Consider the following 16,195-nt stretch of genomic DNA (forward strand, 5'->3'; position numbering starts at 1 on the left):
CTTATGGTCTGAATAGGAATGGGTGGGGCATTGCTAATCCAGTACTTGGGAAATTTCGTACCACTGAAGCTGTGTTTCAAAAGGGGAGGGTCACACTGTGGGGGGGGCGGTACCGAGGGAAGGTCACACTGCGGGAGGGGTGGTACTGAGGGAGAGTCACACTGCGGGAGGGGAGGTACTGAGGGAGAGTCACACTGCGGGAGGGGTGGTACTGAGGGAGTCACACTGGGGGGGGGGCAGTAGTGAGGGAGAGTCACACTGTTGGAGGGGGTGGTACTGAGGGAGGGTCACACTGCGGGAGGGGTGGTACCGAGGGAGGGTCACACTGTGGGGGGGGCAGTAGTGAGGGAGAGTCGCACTGTTGGAGGGGGTGGTACCGAGGGAGGGTCACACTGTGGGAGGGACGGTATCGAGGGAGGGTCACACTGTGGGAGGGGCAGTACTGAGGAAGGGTCACACTGTGGGAGGGGCAGTACAAAGGGAGGGTCACACTGTGGGAGGGGCGGTACTGAGGGAGGGTCACACTGTGGGAGGGGCGGTACCGAGGGATGGTTACACTGTGGGAGGGGTGGTACCGAGGGAGGGTCACACTGTGGGAGGGGCGGTACCGAGGGAGGGTCACACTGTGGGAGGGGCGGTACCGAGGGAGGGTCACACTGTGGGAGGGGCGGTACCGAGGGAAAGTCACACTGTGGGGGTGCGGTAGTGAGGGAGAGTCGCACTGTTGGAGGGGGTGGTACCGAGAGAGGGTCACACTGTGGGAGGGGCGGTACCGAGGGAGGGTCACACTGTGGGAGGGGAGGTACCGAGGGAGGGTCACACTGTGGGAGGGGCGGTACTGAGGGAGGGTCACACTGTGGGAGGGGAGGTACTGAGGGAGGGTCACACTGAGGGAGGGGTGGTACTGAGGGAGGGTCACACTGTGGGAGGGGAGGTACCGAGGGAGGGTCACACTGTGGGAGGGGCGGTACCGAGGGAGGGTCACACTACGGGAGGAGTGGTACCGAGGGAGGGTCACACTGTGGGAGGGATGGTACCGAGGGAGGGTCACACTGCAGGAGGGGCAAGACTAAGGGATTATGTGTGTGCACATCCAGTGAGATGCCCGGAATTGTGATGTCAGACGGTAAGGCCTTCTCTGCCCTGCACTTTCCCACAGAGCAAATGGGTCGAATCCTGCAGCGAACCTCCATCTCCACCAACATCAAGGAGCGACTGGACTTCTCGTGCGCTCTGTTTGGCCCGGATGGTGGTCTGGTCTCTAACGCCCCGCACATCCCTGTGCATCTTGGCGCCATGCAGGAGACAGTGCAGTTCCAGGTGAGATCCAGTCAAGATCGTGCATATTATCCCTGACAGTGGCATTTTGCGGCAGCAGTACAGTGCAATCGTGAAAAAGTAATGTAGGTTATGAGAAGAAACTAATAAATCTGCCTAGTTGCATCGACTCACAGCTGGGCCATCGCCCTCCATACCCCTCCTGTCCCAGTACTTACCCAAACTTAAACGGTGCAATCAAACCCATATCCACCACTTCCACTGGCACTCGCACCAGCCTCAATCATTTCACATTCACCCTCGAATCCTAGTTCAGAATCAGTATCACCAGCAAACGCCGTGAAATTTGTCATTTTACGATGCATGATAATCGACAAAGGAAACTGTGCATTGCAGTAACTGTACATATTAAATAGTCAATTTCAATAAGTAGTGCAGAAACAGAAATATAAAAGTAGTGAGGTAGTGTCTATGGATTCAATGTCCGTTTAGGAATCGGATGGCAGAAGGGAAGAAGCTGTTCCTGAATCATTGTGTGTGCCTTCAGGCCCCTGTGCCGCCTCCTCGATGAACAAGGCATGACCTGGGTAATGGGGTTCCTTAATGATGGATGCCACATTTTTGAGGCATTGCCCCTTGAAGATGTCCTGGAGACTACAGAGGGGAGTGCCGATTAGAGTTTTACAACTCTCCGCAGATTACCTCCATCCTGTGATGTAGCTCCCCCGCCCCATACCCAGATGGTGATGCAGACGGTTAGAACACTCTCCATAGTATATCTGTAGAAATTTATGAGTGAACCAAATCTCCTCTTTGTGACTACATCAATATGTTAGGTCCTCGGAGATCTTGACACCAGGAACCTGAAGCTGCTCACTCCTGATCCCTCTGAGGATTGGTATGTGTTCCTTCGTCTTACCCCTCCTGAAGTCCACAATCAGCTCTTTCGTCTTACAGACATTGAGTGCCAGGTTGTCGCTCCACTCAACCAGCTGACATATCTCACTCCTGTACGCCGTCTCGTCACCATCTGAGATTCTACCAACAATGGTTGTATTGTCAGCAGATTTATAGATGGTATTTGACTGTATGCCTAGCCACACAGTCATGGGTATGGAGAGAGTAGAGCAGTGGGCTAAGCACACACCCCTGAGGTGCACCAGTGTTGATTGTCAGTGAAGAGGAGTTGTTATTTCCAATCCGCACAGATAGTGGTCTTCCCCTTAGAAAGTCAAAGATCCAGCTGCAGATGGAAAAGAGGCCCAGGTTTTTGAGCTTTTCAGTCAGAATTGTAGGAATAATTATGTTAAATGCTGAGCTATAGTCAAACCACAGCATCCTGGCATGGGTATTAGCATTGTCCAAGTGATCCAAGCCCGTGTGAAGAGCACCCAAACTGCTTGCATTTGCCCTTCTTATACCCCTCATAATTTTTTATGCCTCTATCAAATCTCCCCTCATTCTCCTACACTCCAGGGAATGAAGTCCTAACCTATTCAACCTTTCCCTATAACTCAGGTAAATTTTCTCTGCACTTTTTAAATCTTATTGATATTTTTTCTGTTAAAAGTTCAGAAGTATGCCACCGTACACTACAGCAGAAATAAGAAATGCAGTAGAATCAGTGAAGAGCTATACACTAACACCAATGCGAAACGAAGAGAAACTGCAAATGCAAAATAAATCAATAACATGAGTCGCAGCATTCTTGAAAGCGAGTGCAGTTGGTTCAGTGATTGGATGAGTCTGGTTCAGGAGCCTGATGATTGAGGGGTAGTAATTGTTTCTGAACCTGGTGCGGTGGGTCCTGAGGCTCCTGTACCACCTTGCTGATGGCAGCAGTGAGAAGAGAGCATGGCCTGGAGGTGCGGGTCTTTGCTGATGCATGCCGCTTTCCTGCGGCAGCACTCCATGTAGATGTGCTCAGTGGTGGGGAGAGCTTTGCGTGTGAGGCAGGGGGTTGTGTCCACCATATTCTGTAGTTAGGTGACACTAGCCTAGAGAGAGGTGTCCTTTCCTTTCACTCACGTGTCACCCGACGTCTGCTTCTCTTGACCCTGAGACTACCAGTTTTGGCTGGTGCCGGAGGGGGAAGCTTGGGGGTTTCTCGAACTTCCGTTTCATTCCTGACCACACTCCCTCCCCGACAGATTGATCACCTGGGCAGTGAAATCGAGGAGAACGACGTGATCCTCAGCAACCATCCTCGTGCGGGCGGAAGCCATCTCCCCGACCTGACAGTGATCACACCGGTAAGATGTCCGGCTCTCTGGGGGCAGCCAGGTACAGATGAGTTTCTTGTGTGGTGGTTGATTCAAGGCAAGGGCTATGGGGGATAATCGTGAGCACTCAACGCATAAAAAGTCTTTGAAGAATACAGCTCCTCTTTGCACTGCAGGGCACCGGAGCCACTTGGCATATCAAGGCAAGATGGGATGCAAACAAAGGATTCTAGGGTCACACTAAAAGGGGTGTGACACGAGCAGGGGTCCCTCGCTATTGGTCAGTTACTTTGCTAGTTCTGAACTATTATTGGCTGTTAATGTGGAGATTTTATTGGCTATTAGTTCTTGATTGGTCAGGACTTGAAGGGATATGGGGAGAAGGCAGGAGATTGAGGCTGAGAGGAAAATTGGATCAGCCATGATGAAATGGCAGAACAGACTCAGATGGGCCAAATGGCCCAATTCTGCTCTGAAATCTTATGTTCTTAATACCCGTATTGTTCTAGATTCTCGGTTGTTTGATGTTAGTTCCAGTCCCGAAGTGTAGAGGAGGACAAAATAATTGTTACTCCAGATTTGATGCAGCACAAAAAAAGCACAATGAGACAAAGAACGCAATAAATATAAACACATCAGATAGATTGATTGTCTGTCCATAAAGTGACACTAGCACAGGAGTGTCAGTCCATAAAGTGACACTAGGCACAGGAGTGTCTGTACATAAGGTGACACTAGGCACAGGAGTGTCAGTCCATAAGGTGACCGACGGGAAAAGATAAAGTAGTGGTGCTTGGGTGTGCGGAGGGCTGGGTTAGTGGGTGGGGGTGCGGAGGGGTGGGCTAGTGGGTGGGGGTGCGGAGGGCTGGGCTAGTGGGTGGGGGTGCGGAGGGCTGGGCTAGTGGGTTGGTGTGCGGAGGGCTGGGCTAGTGGGTTGGTGTGCGGAGGGCTGGGTTAGTGGGTGGGGGTGCGGAGGGGTGGGTTAGTGGGTGGGGGTGTGGAGGGGTGGGCTAATGGTGTTTGGGTGTGTGGAGGGCTGGGCTAGTGGGTGGGGGTGCGGAGGGTGGGTTAGTGGGTGGGGTGCGGAGGGCTGGGTTAGTGGGTGGGGGTGCGGAGGGGTGGGTTAGTGGTTGGGGGTGCGGAGGGCTGGGTTAGTGGGTGGGGGTGCGGAGGGGTGGGTTAGTGGTTGGGGGTGCGGAGGGCTGGGCTAGTGGGTGGGGGTGCGGAGGGTGGGTTAGTGGGTGGGGGTGCGGAGGGCTGGGCTAGTGGGTGGGGGTGCGGAGGGGTGGGTTAGTGGGTGGGGGTGCGGAGGGGTGGGCTAGTGGGTGGGGGTGCGGAGGGGTGGGTTAGTGGGTGGAGGTGCGGAGGGCTGGGTTAGTGGGTGGGGGTGCGGAGGGCTGGGTTAGTTGGTGGGGGTGCGGAGGGTGGGTTAGTGGGTGGAGGTGCGGAGGGCTGGGTTAGTGGTGGGGGTGCGGAGGGCTGGGTTAGTGGGTGGGGGTGCGGAGGGCTGGGTTAGTGGGTGGGGGTGCGGAGGGCTGGGTTAGTGGGTGGGGGTGTGGAGGGGTGGGCTAATGGTGTTTGGGTGTGTGGAGGGCTGGGTTAGTGGGTGGGGGTGTGGAGGGTGGGTTAGTTGGTGGGGGTGCGGAGGGCTGGGTTAGTGGGTGGGGGTGCGGAGGGCTGGGTTAGTGGGTGGGGGTGCGGAGGGGTGGGCTAGTGGGTGTGGGTGCGGAGGGGTGGGTTAGTGGGTGGGGGTGCGGAGGGCTGGGTTAGTTGGTGGGGGTGCGGAGGGCTGGGTTAGTGGGTGGGGGTGTGGTGGGGTGGGCTAATGGTGTTTGGGTGTGTGGAGGGGTGGGTTAGTGGGTGGGGGTGCGGAGGGCTGGGTTAGTGGGTGGGGGTGCGGAGGGGTGGGTTAGTGGGTGGGGGTGCGGAGGGCTGGGTTAGTTGGTGGGGGTGCGGAGGGCTGGGTTAGTGGGTGGGGGTGTGGAGGGGTGGGCTAATGGTGTTTGGGTGTGTGGAGGGCTGGGTTAGTGGGTGGGGGTGCGGAGGGGTGGGCTAGTGGGTGGGGGTGCAGAGGGTGGGTTAGTGGGTGGAGGTGCGGAGGGCTGGGTTAGTGGGTGGGGGTGTGGAGGGCTGGGTTAGTGGGTGGGGGTGCGGAGGGGTGGGTTAGTTGGTGGGGGTGCAGAGGGTGGGTTAGTGGGTGGGGGTGCGGAGTGCTGGGTTAGTGGGTGGGGGTGTGGACGGGTGGGCTAATGGTGTTTGGGTGTGTGGAGGGGTGGGTTAGTGGGTGGGGGTGCGGAGGGCTGGGTTAGTGGGTGGGGGTGCGGAGGGGTGGGTTAGTGGGTGGGGGTGCGGAGGGGTGGGTTAGTGGGTGGGGGTGCGGAGGGGTGGGCTAGTGGGTGGGGGTGCGGAGGGCTGGGTTAGTGGGTGGGGGTGCGGAGGGCTGGGTTAGTGGGTGGGGGTGCGGAGGGCTGGGCTAGTGGGTGGGGGTGCGGAGGGCTGGGCTAGTGGGTGGGGGTGCGGAGGGCTGGGCTAGTGGGTGGGGGTGCGGAGGGCTGGGCTAGTGGGTGGGGGTGCGGAGGGCTGGGCTAGTGGGTGGGGGTGCGGAGGGCTGGGCTAGTGGGTGGGGGTGCGGAGGGCTGGGCTAGTGGGTGGGGGTGCGGAGGGCTGGGTTACTGGGTGGGGGTGCGGAGGGCTGGGTTGGTGGGTGGGGGTGCGGAGGGCGGGTTGGTGGGTGGGGGTGCGGAGGGCGGGTTGGTGGGTGGGGGTGCGGAGGGCGGGTTGGTGGGTGGGGGTGCGGAGGGCGGGTTGGTGGGTGGGGGTGCGGAGGGCGGGTTGGTGGGTGGGGGTGCGGAGGGCGGGTTGGTGGGTGGGGTTGCGGAGGGCGGGTTGGTGGGTGGGGTTGCGGAGGGGTGGGTTGGTGGGTGGGGGTGCGGAGGGCGGGTTAGTGGGTGGGGGTGTTGATCGGTCTTTCTGCTTGTGGAAAGTCACTGTTTTTGAGTCTGGTGGTCCTGGTGTGGATGCTACATAGCCTCCCTGTATGGAGTGGGACAAACAGTCCATGAGGTAGTGTGAATGGTGACTCTTTGTGTGAACAAGGAACTTAAATGTACTCAAGGTAACCAGCTGGCCAATTCTGTATGAAAATGGCAGTTCTTTGCTCAAAGTTTCAATTCCTGCCAGCGTCTGTAACGAGTCTGTGTTCTCCCCGTGACCGTGTGGGTTTCCTCCCACAGTCCGAAGTCATACCAGCTGGACGGTTAATTGGCCATTGTTAACTGTCCCGTGATGAGGCTCGGACTGAATCGGGTTAGGTTGAGATTATGCGGGCAGTGGGCTAAAATGCCCTCTTGTGATTTTTGATCTCCTCACTTGAGATTCCGTTTCACGTGACCCTGCCACTTTGATCTGGCCCACGCCTTCATTAACCAGGTCCCAGAATTGCCTTTGTTGAATCTTGCCCCTCTCGACATAGGGTATCCGGTTTGTGGGTGTTTAGCAAGGGTTAATCGGGGAGTGCCTAGGGTTTGTGGGGGTGTGTGCCCCTTTTGGACTTTAGGATTAGGTTTGAGTGTAGGGCTGGTGGATGTATATGTTTGGCTGGCAGAGGTTAGGCTGCACAATTTGAAGTATGAGTTGCTATGCTGGCTAGGCTTGTACAGGGAAGTCAGGTTAATCTGGGCCATGCCTTTCATTATCGTGGTCCGACACCACTTGGTTCAGCGAACCGGGTGTGCACTGGGGCACATCGTCAGTAGTGAACATTCGGATCCTCGGCTGTTTCAGGCCTTTAATCACTAGACAGCCTACAGAAGCGGCCCAACAGTGTCTGACTCAGATACTGCCTGTTTTTTCCCCAGGGACCAACAATGAGAGGCATGTAATTCTGAGGGTAATGATATTTTTAAATATCATTACCTGGCACCTGTATGCCTGGGATTGCATGGGTTAAATTGCGAGTGTTTACTGGGCATTCAGCAGAGCTGTACCTGAGTTTAGCACTGACCTGTCTGTCGTCCCCATCCGGGGTTTAATTTACTGGTTCTCTCTCGCCTTGTGTGTACCTGGGCTTTCTTATTGGCCTTTCATGGGCCGGGAGAATGAAGAGCATGTCACTGATAGGTTAGGTTGAGATTATGCAGGCAGTGGGCTAAAAAGGGTTAGGGTTAAGGGTTAAGGGTTAGGGTTAGGGTGCTCCGGTTTCATTCCTCGGACTGAATCAGGGATTACCGAGTGGTGCAGCTTGAAGGGCCGCGAGGGTCTGTTCTGATCTGTATCGCAATAAATAAACAAAAATAATTGGTCCATGTCTGTCCAAATACTCAGAGGTAGTCATACATCTGGATGTCCTCCAATCACTGTCCCACCACTGTCAGACTCGCTGCCTACACTGCCGTGGTTTCTGTTTCGAGCCTTCCCTAAACAGCAAAACAACACTGGCCATTGTCCAACCCTCCAGTACCCCTCCTGTCACCGAGGATGATTTAAATACCTCAGCAATTTCTGTACAGGGTCCAAAGGATCATTTTCTCAGGCCTTGGGGATTTATCCACCCTAATTTGTTCCAAGGCATCAAACATCTCCTGCTCCTGTAATCTGTACAGGGTCCATGACCTCACTGCTGCTTTGCCTCACTTGGACAGACTCTGTGTTGTCTCCCAAGTTAACACAGATGCAAAAAAATCCATTTAAGATCCTCCCCATCTCTTTTGGTTCCACACATGGATTACCATTCTGATCTCCCAGAGGACCAATTTTGTCCCTTACAATCCTTTTGCTCTGAACATATCGGTATAATTCCTTAGGGTTCTCCTTCACCTTGCCTGCCAGAGCAACGTCATGCCTCCTTCTAGTCCTCCTGAAGTGTTTCTTTCTAAAGTGTTCTCCTGCGTTTCTTGTACTCCATAACTCCATTTTTCCTAGCTGCCTATACCTGCTATGGGCCTCCTTTTTTCTCTTAACCAGGGCCTCAATATCTCTTAAAACCCAAGGTTCCCTACATCTGTTATCTTTACCTTTCATTCTGACAGGCACTTACAAGCTTTGTACTCTCAAAGTTTCACTTTTGAAGGCCTCCCACATTTGACAAATTTTATCCCGTCGAGTCCTTTATCAGTATGGGATTACCAGACAAAATGAGGAAAGTTAAAATCACCTACTGTAACAACCTTGTGTTTCTAGCAACAGTCTGTGATCTCTAAATTTGTTCCTCTAAATCCCTCAGACTGTTGGGTGGTCTGTGATCTAGCCCATTAACATGGTCATACCGTTCTGATTCCCATTTCCACCCATAACACCTCACTGGACAAGTTCTCCAGCCTGTCATGACTGAGCACTGCTGTGACATTTTCCCTGACTAGTAACGGTAGTAACGCCACTGCTCCCCTTTAATCCCTCCCACTCTGTCACATCTAAAACAACAGAACCCAGGTCACTGAGCTGCCAGCCCTGCCCCTCCTGCAACCAAGTCTCACTAATGGCTACAATATCATAATTCCAGTGTTGATCCATGCCCTAAGCTCATCCGCCTTTCCTACGATACTCCTTGTATTTAAATATACACAGCTCAGGACACTAGTCACACCATGCTCAAGCTTTTGATTCCTGACTTTCAGGTCTTACCAACATCTGCCCCCACAAGCTCTCCACAAACTGTTCTGGCACTCTGGTTCCCATCCCCCTGCAACTCTGGTTTAAATCCCACTGTGGAGCATTAGCAAACCTTCCTGCTCGGATATTAGTCCCCCCCCAGTTCAGGTGCAACTCATTCCTTTTGTACAGGTCCCACCTTCCATGGGAGAGGGCCCAATGATCCAAAAATCTGAAGCCCTCCCTCCTACACCAACTCCTTAGCCGCATGTTGAACTATAATCTTCCTCGTTCTGGCCCCGCGAACACGTGGCATGGGTAGCAATCGCAATCCGGAGGTCCTGCTCTTTAACTCAGCACCAAACCCTGTGAACCTCGTCACTCGTCCTACCCATGTCGTTGGCGCCTATATGGATGATAACTTCCAGCTGCTCACCCTCCCACTTGAGCAGGCCCCAGCACCTGGGAGGCAACATACCATCCAGGAACCTCCAGTCCTTTCCCCTAACAAATGAATCGCCTATCACATACCTCCTCTTCCCCCCCCCCACCCCTTCTGAGTCACGGACACAGACTCGGTGCCAGAGATCCGATAACTGTGACTCTCTCCTTTTGGTCATTCCCAACTATCCTGCCGGGCATCTGTACTGTCCGAGCTGAGCCGGTATAAAGAAGAGAAGGGAATGAAGCTCTGAGGATCTCCCATCCACCGCCACCGACCTCATAGTTCCCGCACCCCACCTCCTACCCGAGATCACAAACCTGCCTGTCCAGGTAGACCCATGTTCCTGCCCCACCGAACTCGTATCTGCAAACCCCGAACAACACACACACAATGCCGCAGGGATTCTGTGGATCTCCGAGGGGGAGAAGGGAAGATTTAAACTTCTTCAGGGTAGGTATTCCTGGAGGAGACTTCACAGGGTAGTAATCAGACCACAGACTCTGCAGAAGTTGCCTACCTCCACTCGGTTTTATCCCTCCTAATTCAGTCCCTTCTTATCTCCATCCATAATGCCTCCTCACATGCTCTGAACCTTTTCCCCATTTTTCCTATGTTACATCGATGACGGCACTGGTGCTGCTTCCTGCACCTACGCAGAGCTCATCGACTTCATCCACTTTGCCTCCAACTTCCACCCTGCCCTCGAATTTACCCGGTCCATTTCCGACACCTCCCTCCCCTTTCTCGATCAGCACCTTCTCCTGTGTGGGAAGTCAGTTTGTGGCCACATTTCCCACCGTGAATTATTTGTGTTTTGGAACTCAGCCTAAGTCAAAGTTCAAAAATCAAAGTACATGCATGTCACCATATCTGACCATGAGATTCATTTTCCTGTGGGTGTACACAGGAAAAACTACAGCAGCAGTACATTGCAATGCATGATAAAAACTGTAAATTACAATAAAGTATATATTTTAAAAATTAAATTAAGTAGTGCAATCCAGATGGCGCCAGTGACCAACAGCGATGTCCCGCAGACAGTTTCTTTTCTTGAAACTGTGTCTTTGAAATATGCTTCTACTACTAAACTGTGCACGGCTGGAGCCTGTAGTTCACATTTCGATAATGGACTGACTGAGTGATCCAGCCCTTCGCTGCCTCTGAGGGAATTCAGTGAGGTTGAGGGACGAGTGTGCTGCCTAAAGGTGGGGCACGAGCCTGTGATCGGTTCTGCTTCTCATCGATTAGAGCGTTGAACGAGATTGAAGTCAATGAGGATGAGAGCAGCAGGTGAATGGGTGTTCAGCGATGTCTGCCTTTGTTGGACCAGTTTCCTCTCGCTCGTTGCTGCCAGAGTCTGCAAGGATTGATCAGTGTGGCTCACGGCTGTAGTTTTTGAAGGACCCTGCGGTTCACAGTATGTGTTTCTGGTGACTGGTTAATCTTTCGCTATTTTTGTTCAATTTGATAGAGGCATTGCGGTTTGCAGTCAACAAACAACAGCGCTAAACTGAACACTCCTAGACTGTTTAGAGGAGACTGTGTTTGAAGTTTAATATTCTGTGTGCTTTCGCTTAGTTTTTCCTATCAGCTCATTCATTTTTTTTGCACACTGAGTGTTCCATGCTGTTTCTTTGTTTCGAGGCTGCCTACAGGAGGGTAAATCTCAGTTGTATTCTGTAAACATACTTTGATAATAAATGTACTTCGAATCTTTCAAAAAGAGAGCGAACAAAAAAAAGTACTGAAGTCGTGTTGATGGGTTCATTCTCCATTCGGAAATTGGATGGCAGAGGGAAGAAGCTGTTCTTGAATCACTGAGAGTGTCTCTTCAGGCTCCTGTACCTCCTACCTGATGGTAGCAATGAGAAGAGGGTGTGTCCTGGGTGTTGGGAGCCCTTAATGAAAAAATAAAAAAAGAAACAAACAGACAGATAGATAAATAATACCAAGAACATGAATTCTGGAGTCCTTGAAAGTGAGTCTGTAGGTTGTGGAATCAGTTCAGCGTTGAGGTGAGTGAAATTATCCCCTTTGGTTCAAGAGCCTGATGGTTGTAGGGTATTAACAGTTCCTGAACCTGGTGGAGTGGGATCTCTGACTTCTGTACCTTCATAGTACTGTGGGCAGGAGTCGTGCATGAGATCTGACTCCCCCTCCCCAATCCTCAGACTCCTACTGCTCTTCCTACACCCACAGGTCTTCCGAAAGGGTGTCTCCCGCCCAGTGTTCTTCGTGGCAAGCCGTGGGCATCATGCAGACATTGGAGGCATCACACCAGGGTCCATGCCCCCACACTCCAAGTCCTTGCAGGAGGAAGGGGCTGTCTTCACATCCTTCAAACTGGTGAAGAACGGGGTCTTCCAGGAGGAGGGTGAGTGAGTGGGGGGGGGGATGGTTTGCTCATTTACCCAGTACCCTGTACCCAGCCGAACCTCAGCACAGAGAGGGAATGGGACAGGTTCAGATTCCAATATTTTTGTCACGTGTACATTAAGCATACAGTGAGTGAAGTGTGTCGTCTTCATTAAGAACCAACATGATTAGAATCAGATTTATCATCACCGAGTTACAACCAAAGCAAAGCTGGCTGGAGTCGCTCTGCACCACTGTGCAAGGGTGTTTATTAACTGAGTCAAAAATGTGCAAAAATAGCAAAAAGAAAGCTGCCAATATTTACAAAAAGATAACTAGCACAAAATGAAATTATAGCCAATACCATGTCTAGTGTGAACTCCCAGGAGCTCTCAATTCTCTGAGTGATCCAGCCGATTGTATAGACACCAGGACACCCCATCTTTAATTCCCACAAAGGTCACTGAACACTGCACTTGAATTAGAACACGATGCACCCCACAATGTAGTTACAGTCACATTACAAAATAAACAGAAGCACAGTATATAAACATCATACCCACATTTACTCATCCCCAATACTAAAGAAATGGAGTATTCCGCTGTGTACGGTGGGAAATCACCGTAAAGCCGAACAATTAGCAGGGAAGACATTGACACTCAGACTAGGCTCAACAACAGCAGAATGACCAGGCTCATTCTGTGTTTACCAAGCGCTCTCCATCACACTGACATATATCGTGAAATCTGCTGTTTTGTGGCAGTACAGGTGTCCCCTGCTTTACAAATGTTCACTTTACGCCGCTTCGCTTTCACAAAAGACCTACGTGAGTAACCTGTTTTCACATTACAAAGAGGATTTTCACTTTTACAAAAAAAATTTTCCATATAAATTAATGTGTTCTTCACTTTACGCCATTTCGGCTTAAGAAAGGTTTCCTGGGAATGCTCTACCTTTGTTGGGGGGGGGGGGGGGCACCTGTAGTTCAGTACAGTACATAAAAAATAAATAAATAGTGGCAACAGGGAGTAAGATAGTGAGGAAGTGTTCATGATGAATCTGATGATGGAGGTGAAGAAGCTGCTGCAGAATCTCCTTGCGGACAGCAGTGGGAATTGAACTGATTGCTGGTCCTGTAAAGCGTTGTGCTACCGGCTACAGGGTATCTGCTTCAGATTGCCAGCTGTGTTTCTAGGGTACAGGAGGAACGGATACCCTTCTGCACACTGCTCACCTCGAATAAAGCCAAGACGACAAACGTTGGTCTGCTGAAGGATTGGGAAGATACTTCACTCCTTAGAGATGACGGAGACTGAGGAGTAACCTCAGAGCAGGGGTGCCCAACCTGTTATATGCCATGGCCCAATACCCAGGTTGGGAACCCCTCCCCTAGAGAAATCTTTAACACCATGACCAGCAAGGATAAGGTGGATTGTCATTGTCTTTTCCCCAGGGAAGGGGCATCTGAGAAGGCACAGGTGTGAGGGAAGAGGGGAAAGTCTTGAACCTGGGTCACTGGGATTGTCATAGCTTTATGTTAACCGCTACACTACTGTAACAGCCCTCTCCGAGCTCCTCCCGTATTTTGTGTGTATAAAAGATTCCCAACAGTTATCACATCCATCCAAGCACCCTCTGGAACACAAGACTTACCTCTTCATCTTTCCTACCCCCCTCACCCCCAACCCCCTCCACCCCTCCCCCAACCCCCTCCACCCCTCCCCTAACCCCCTCCACCCCTCCCCTAAACCCTTCCACCCCTCACCACTAACCCCCTCAATCCCCACCCCAAACCCACTCCTCACCCCTACCCCCTTCCCTAACCCCCTCCACCCCTTCCCTAACCCCCTCCACCCTTTCCCTAACCCCCTCCACCCCTTCCCTAACCCCCCTCCACCCCTTCCCTAACCCCCTCCACCCCTTCCCTAACCCCCTCCACCCCTCCCCTAACCCCCTCCACCTCTCCCCTAAACCCCTCCACCCCTCCCCTAAACCCTTCCACCCCTCCCCTAAACCCCTCCACCCCTCACCCCAACCCCCTTCTCCCCTCAACCCTAACCCCCTCCACCCTAACCCCCTCCACCTCTCACCACTAACCCCCTCAATCCCCACCCCAAACCCACCTCACCCCTCCACCCCTCCCCTAACCCCCTCCACCCCTCCCCTAAACCCTTCCACCCCTACCCCCTCACCCCAACCCCCTTCTACCCTCACCCCTAACCCCCTCCACCCCACCCCTAACCCCCTCCACCCCTCCCCTAACCCCCTCCACCCCCTCCCCTAAACCCTTCCACCCCTCCCCTAACCCCCTCCACCCCTCCCCTAACCCCCTCCACCCCTCCCCTAACCCCCTCCACCCCTCCCCTAAACCCTTCCACCCCTCCCCTAAACCCCTCCACCCCTCCCCTAAACCCCTCCACCCCTCCCCTAACCCCCTCCACCCCTCCCCTAAACCCTTCCACCCCTCACCCTAACCCCCTCCACCTCTCACCACTAACCCCCTCAATCCCCACCCCAAACCCACTCCTCACCCCTACCCCCTTTCCTAACCCCCTCCACCCCTTCCCTAACCCCCTCCACCCCTCCCCTAAACCCCTCCACCCCTCCCCTAAACCCCCTCCACCCCTCCCCTAAACCCTTCCACCCCTCCCCTAAACCCTTCCACCCCTCCCCTAAACCCTTCCACCCCTCCCCTAAACCCTTCCACCCCTCCCCTAAACCCTTCCACCCCTCCCCTAAACCCTTCCACCCCTCCCCTAAACCCTTCCACCCCTCCCCTAAACCCTTCCACCCCTCCCCTAAACCCTTCCACCCCTCCCCTAAACCCTTCCACCCCTCCCCTAAACCCCTCCACCCCTCCCCTAAACCCCTCCACCCCTCACCCCAACCCCCTTCTCCCCTCAACCCTAACCCCCTCCACCTCTCACCACTAACCCCCTCAATCCCCACCCCAAACCCACCTCACCCCTCCACCCCTCCCCTAACCCCCTCCACCCCTCCCCTAAACCCTTCCACCCCTACCCCCTCACCCCAACCCCCTTCTACCCTCACCCCTAACCCCCTCCACCCCACCCCTAACCCCCTCCACCCCACCCCTAACCCCCTCAATCCCAACCCCAAACCCACTCCTCACCCCCATCCCCTTCCCTTACCCCTCTCCATCCCTACCCCCTCTGCTCTACCCTTTCCACCCCTCACCCCTCCCTCTCCCCTTCCCACTCCCCCAATCCTCAATCAACCCTCACCCCTAACCCCTACACCCTCTCCTCCCGCCCCTCCCCAGCTGTTACTGAGGCCCTCAAAGCTCCGGCCCAGATTGCAGGCAGCAGCGGCACCCGCAATCTCCATGACAACCTGTCGGACCTGCGGGCACAGGTAGCGGCCAATCAGAGAGGGATCCAGCTGGTGAACGAGCTGATTGATGCCTACGGGCTGGAGGTTGTCCAGGCGTACATGGCGCACATTCAGGTAGGCTGCTGGTTTCAATGGGACATTGATGGGACGCATAGCTGGGCTGGGAAGTGGCAGGTGGAATTCCATCCGGAAAGTTTGAATTCGAAGGCAGAATACAGGGTTACTGGCAGGATTCTGAGCAGTATGGATGACATTCATACATCCCTCGAAGTTTCTGTGCAGGTTGATGGGTTGTTGGCCTTCATTAGTCAAGGGACTGAGTTTAGGAGCAAGAGATAATGTTGCAGCTCTGTAAAAGTGATTACACCACATCAGGGGTATTGTGCCCAGTGCAGCACACACAACACGCCGGAGGATCTCATTCTGTCCTGCGTTTTGTGTGTGGATTTCAGCATCTGCGGAATCTCTTGTGTTTAGTTCTCATTGCATTCAGATGTGGAAGCTTTACAGAGAGGGTTCAGAGGAGATTCACCAGGATGCTGCCTGGATCAGAGAGGGTGCAGAGGAGATTCCCCAGGATGCTGCCTGGATTAGAGAGGGTGCAGAGGAGATTCACCAGGATGCTGCCTGGATCAGAGAGGGTGCAGAGGAGATTCCCCAGGATGCTGCCTGGATTAGAGAGGGTTCAGAGGAGATTCACCAGGATGCTGCCTGGATCAGAGAGGGTGCAGAGGAGATTCCCCAGGATGCTGCCTGGATTAGAGAGGGTGCAGAGGAGATTCACCAGGATGCTGCCTGGATCAGAGAGGGTGCAGAGGAGATTCCCCAGGATGCTGCCTGGATTAGAGAGGGTGCAGAGGAGATTCACCAGGATGCTGCCTGGATCAGAGAGGGTGCAGAGGAGATTCCCCAGGATGCTGCCTGGATTAGAGAGGGTGCAGAGGAGATTCACCA

The 16,195-nt window shown here is 53.6% G+C and overlaps 1 protein-coding gene across 1 annotated transcript in view; it reads left to right on the forward strand.

The window, feature by feature from the left end:
* oplah (5-oxoprolinase, ATP-hydrolysing) overlaps nt 1-16,195 on the forward strand; it is an 86,600-nt gene that overhangs the window by 48,867 nt on the left and 21,538 nt on the right. The window contains exons 14-17 of the mRNA XM_059971597.1: nt 1,160-1,320; nt 3,429-3,530; nt 11,731-11,905; nt 15,171-15,355. Coding sequence (XP_059827580.1) covers nt 1,160-1,320; nt 3,429-3,530; nt 11,731-11,905; nt 15,171-15,355 — 623 coding nt within the window. The remainder of the gene's footprint in view (nt 1-1,159; nt 1,321-3,428; nt 3,531-11,730; nt 11,906-15,170; nt 15,356-16,195) is intronic.

Source organism: Hypanus sabinus, chromosome 6 (genome assembly GCF_030144855.1).
Source record: "Hypanus sabinus isolate sHypSab1 chromosome 6, sHypSab1.hap1, whole genome shotgun sequence".
In the NCBI taxonomy this organism is placed as follows: domain Eukaryota; kingdom Metazoa; phylum Chordata; class Chondrichthyes; order Myliobatiformes; family Dasyatidae; genus Hypanus; species Hypanus sabinus.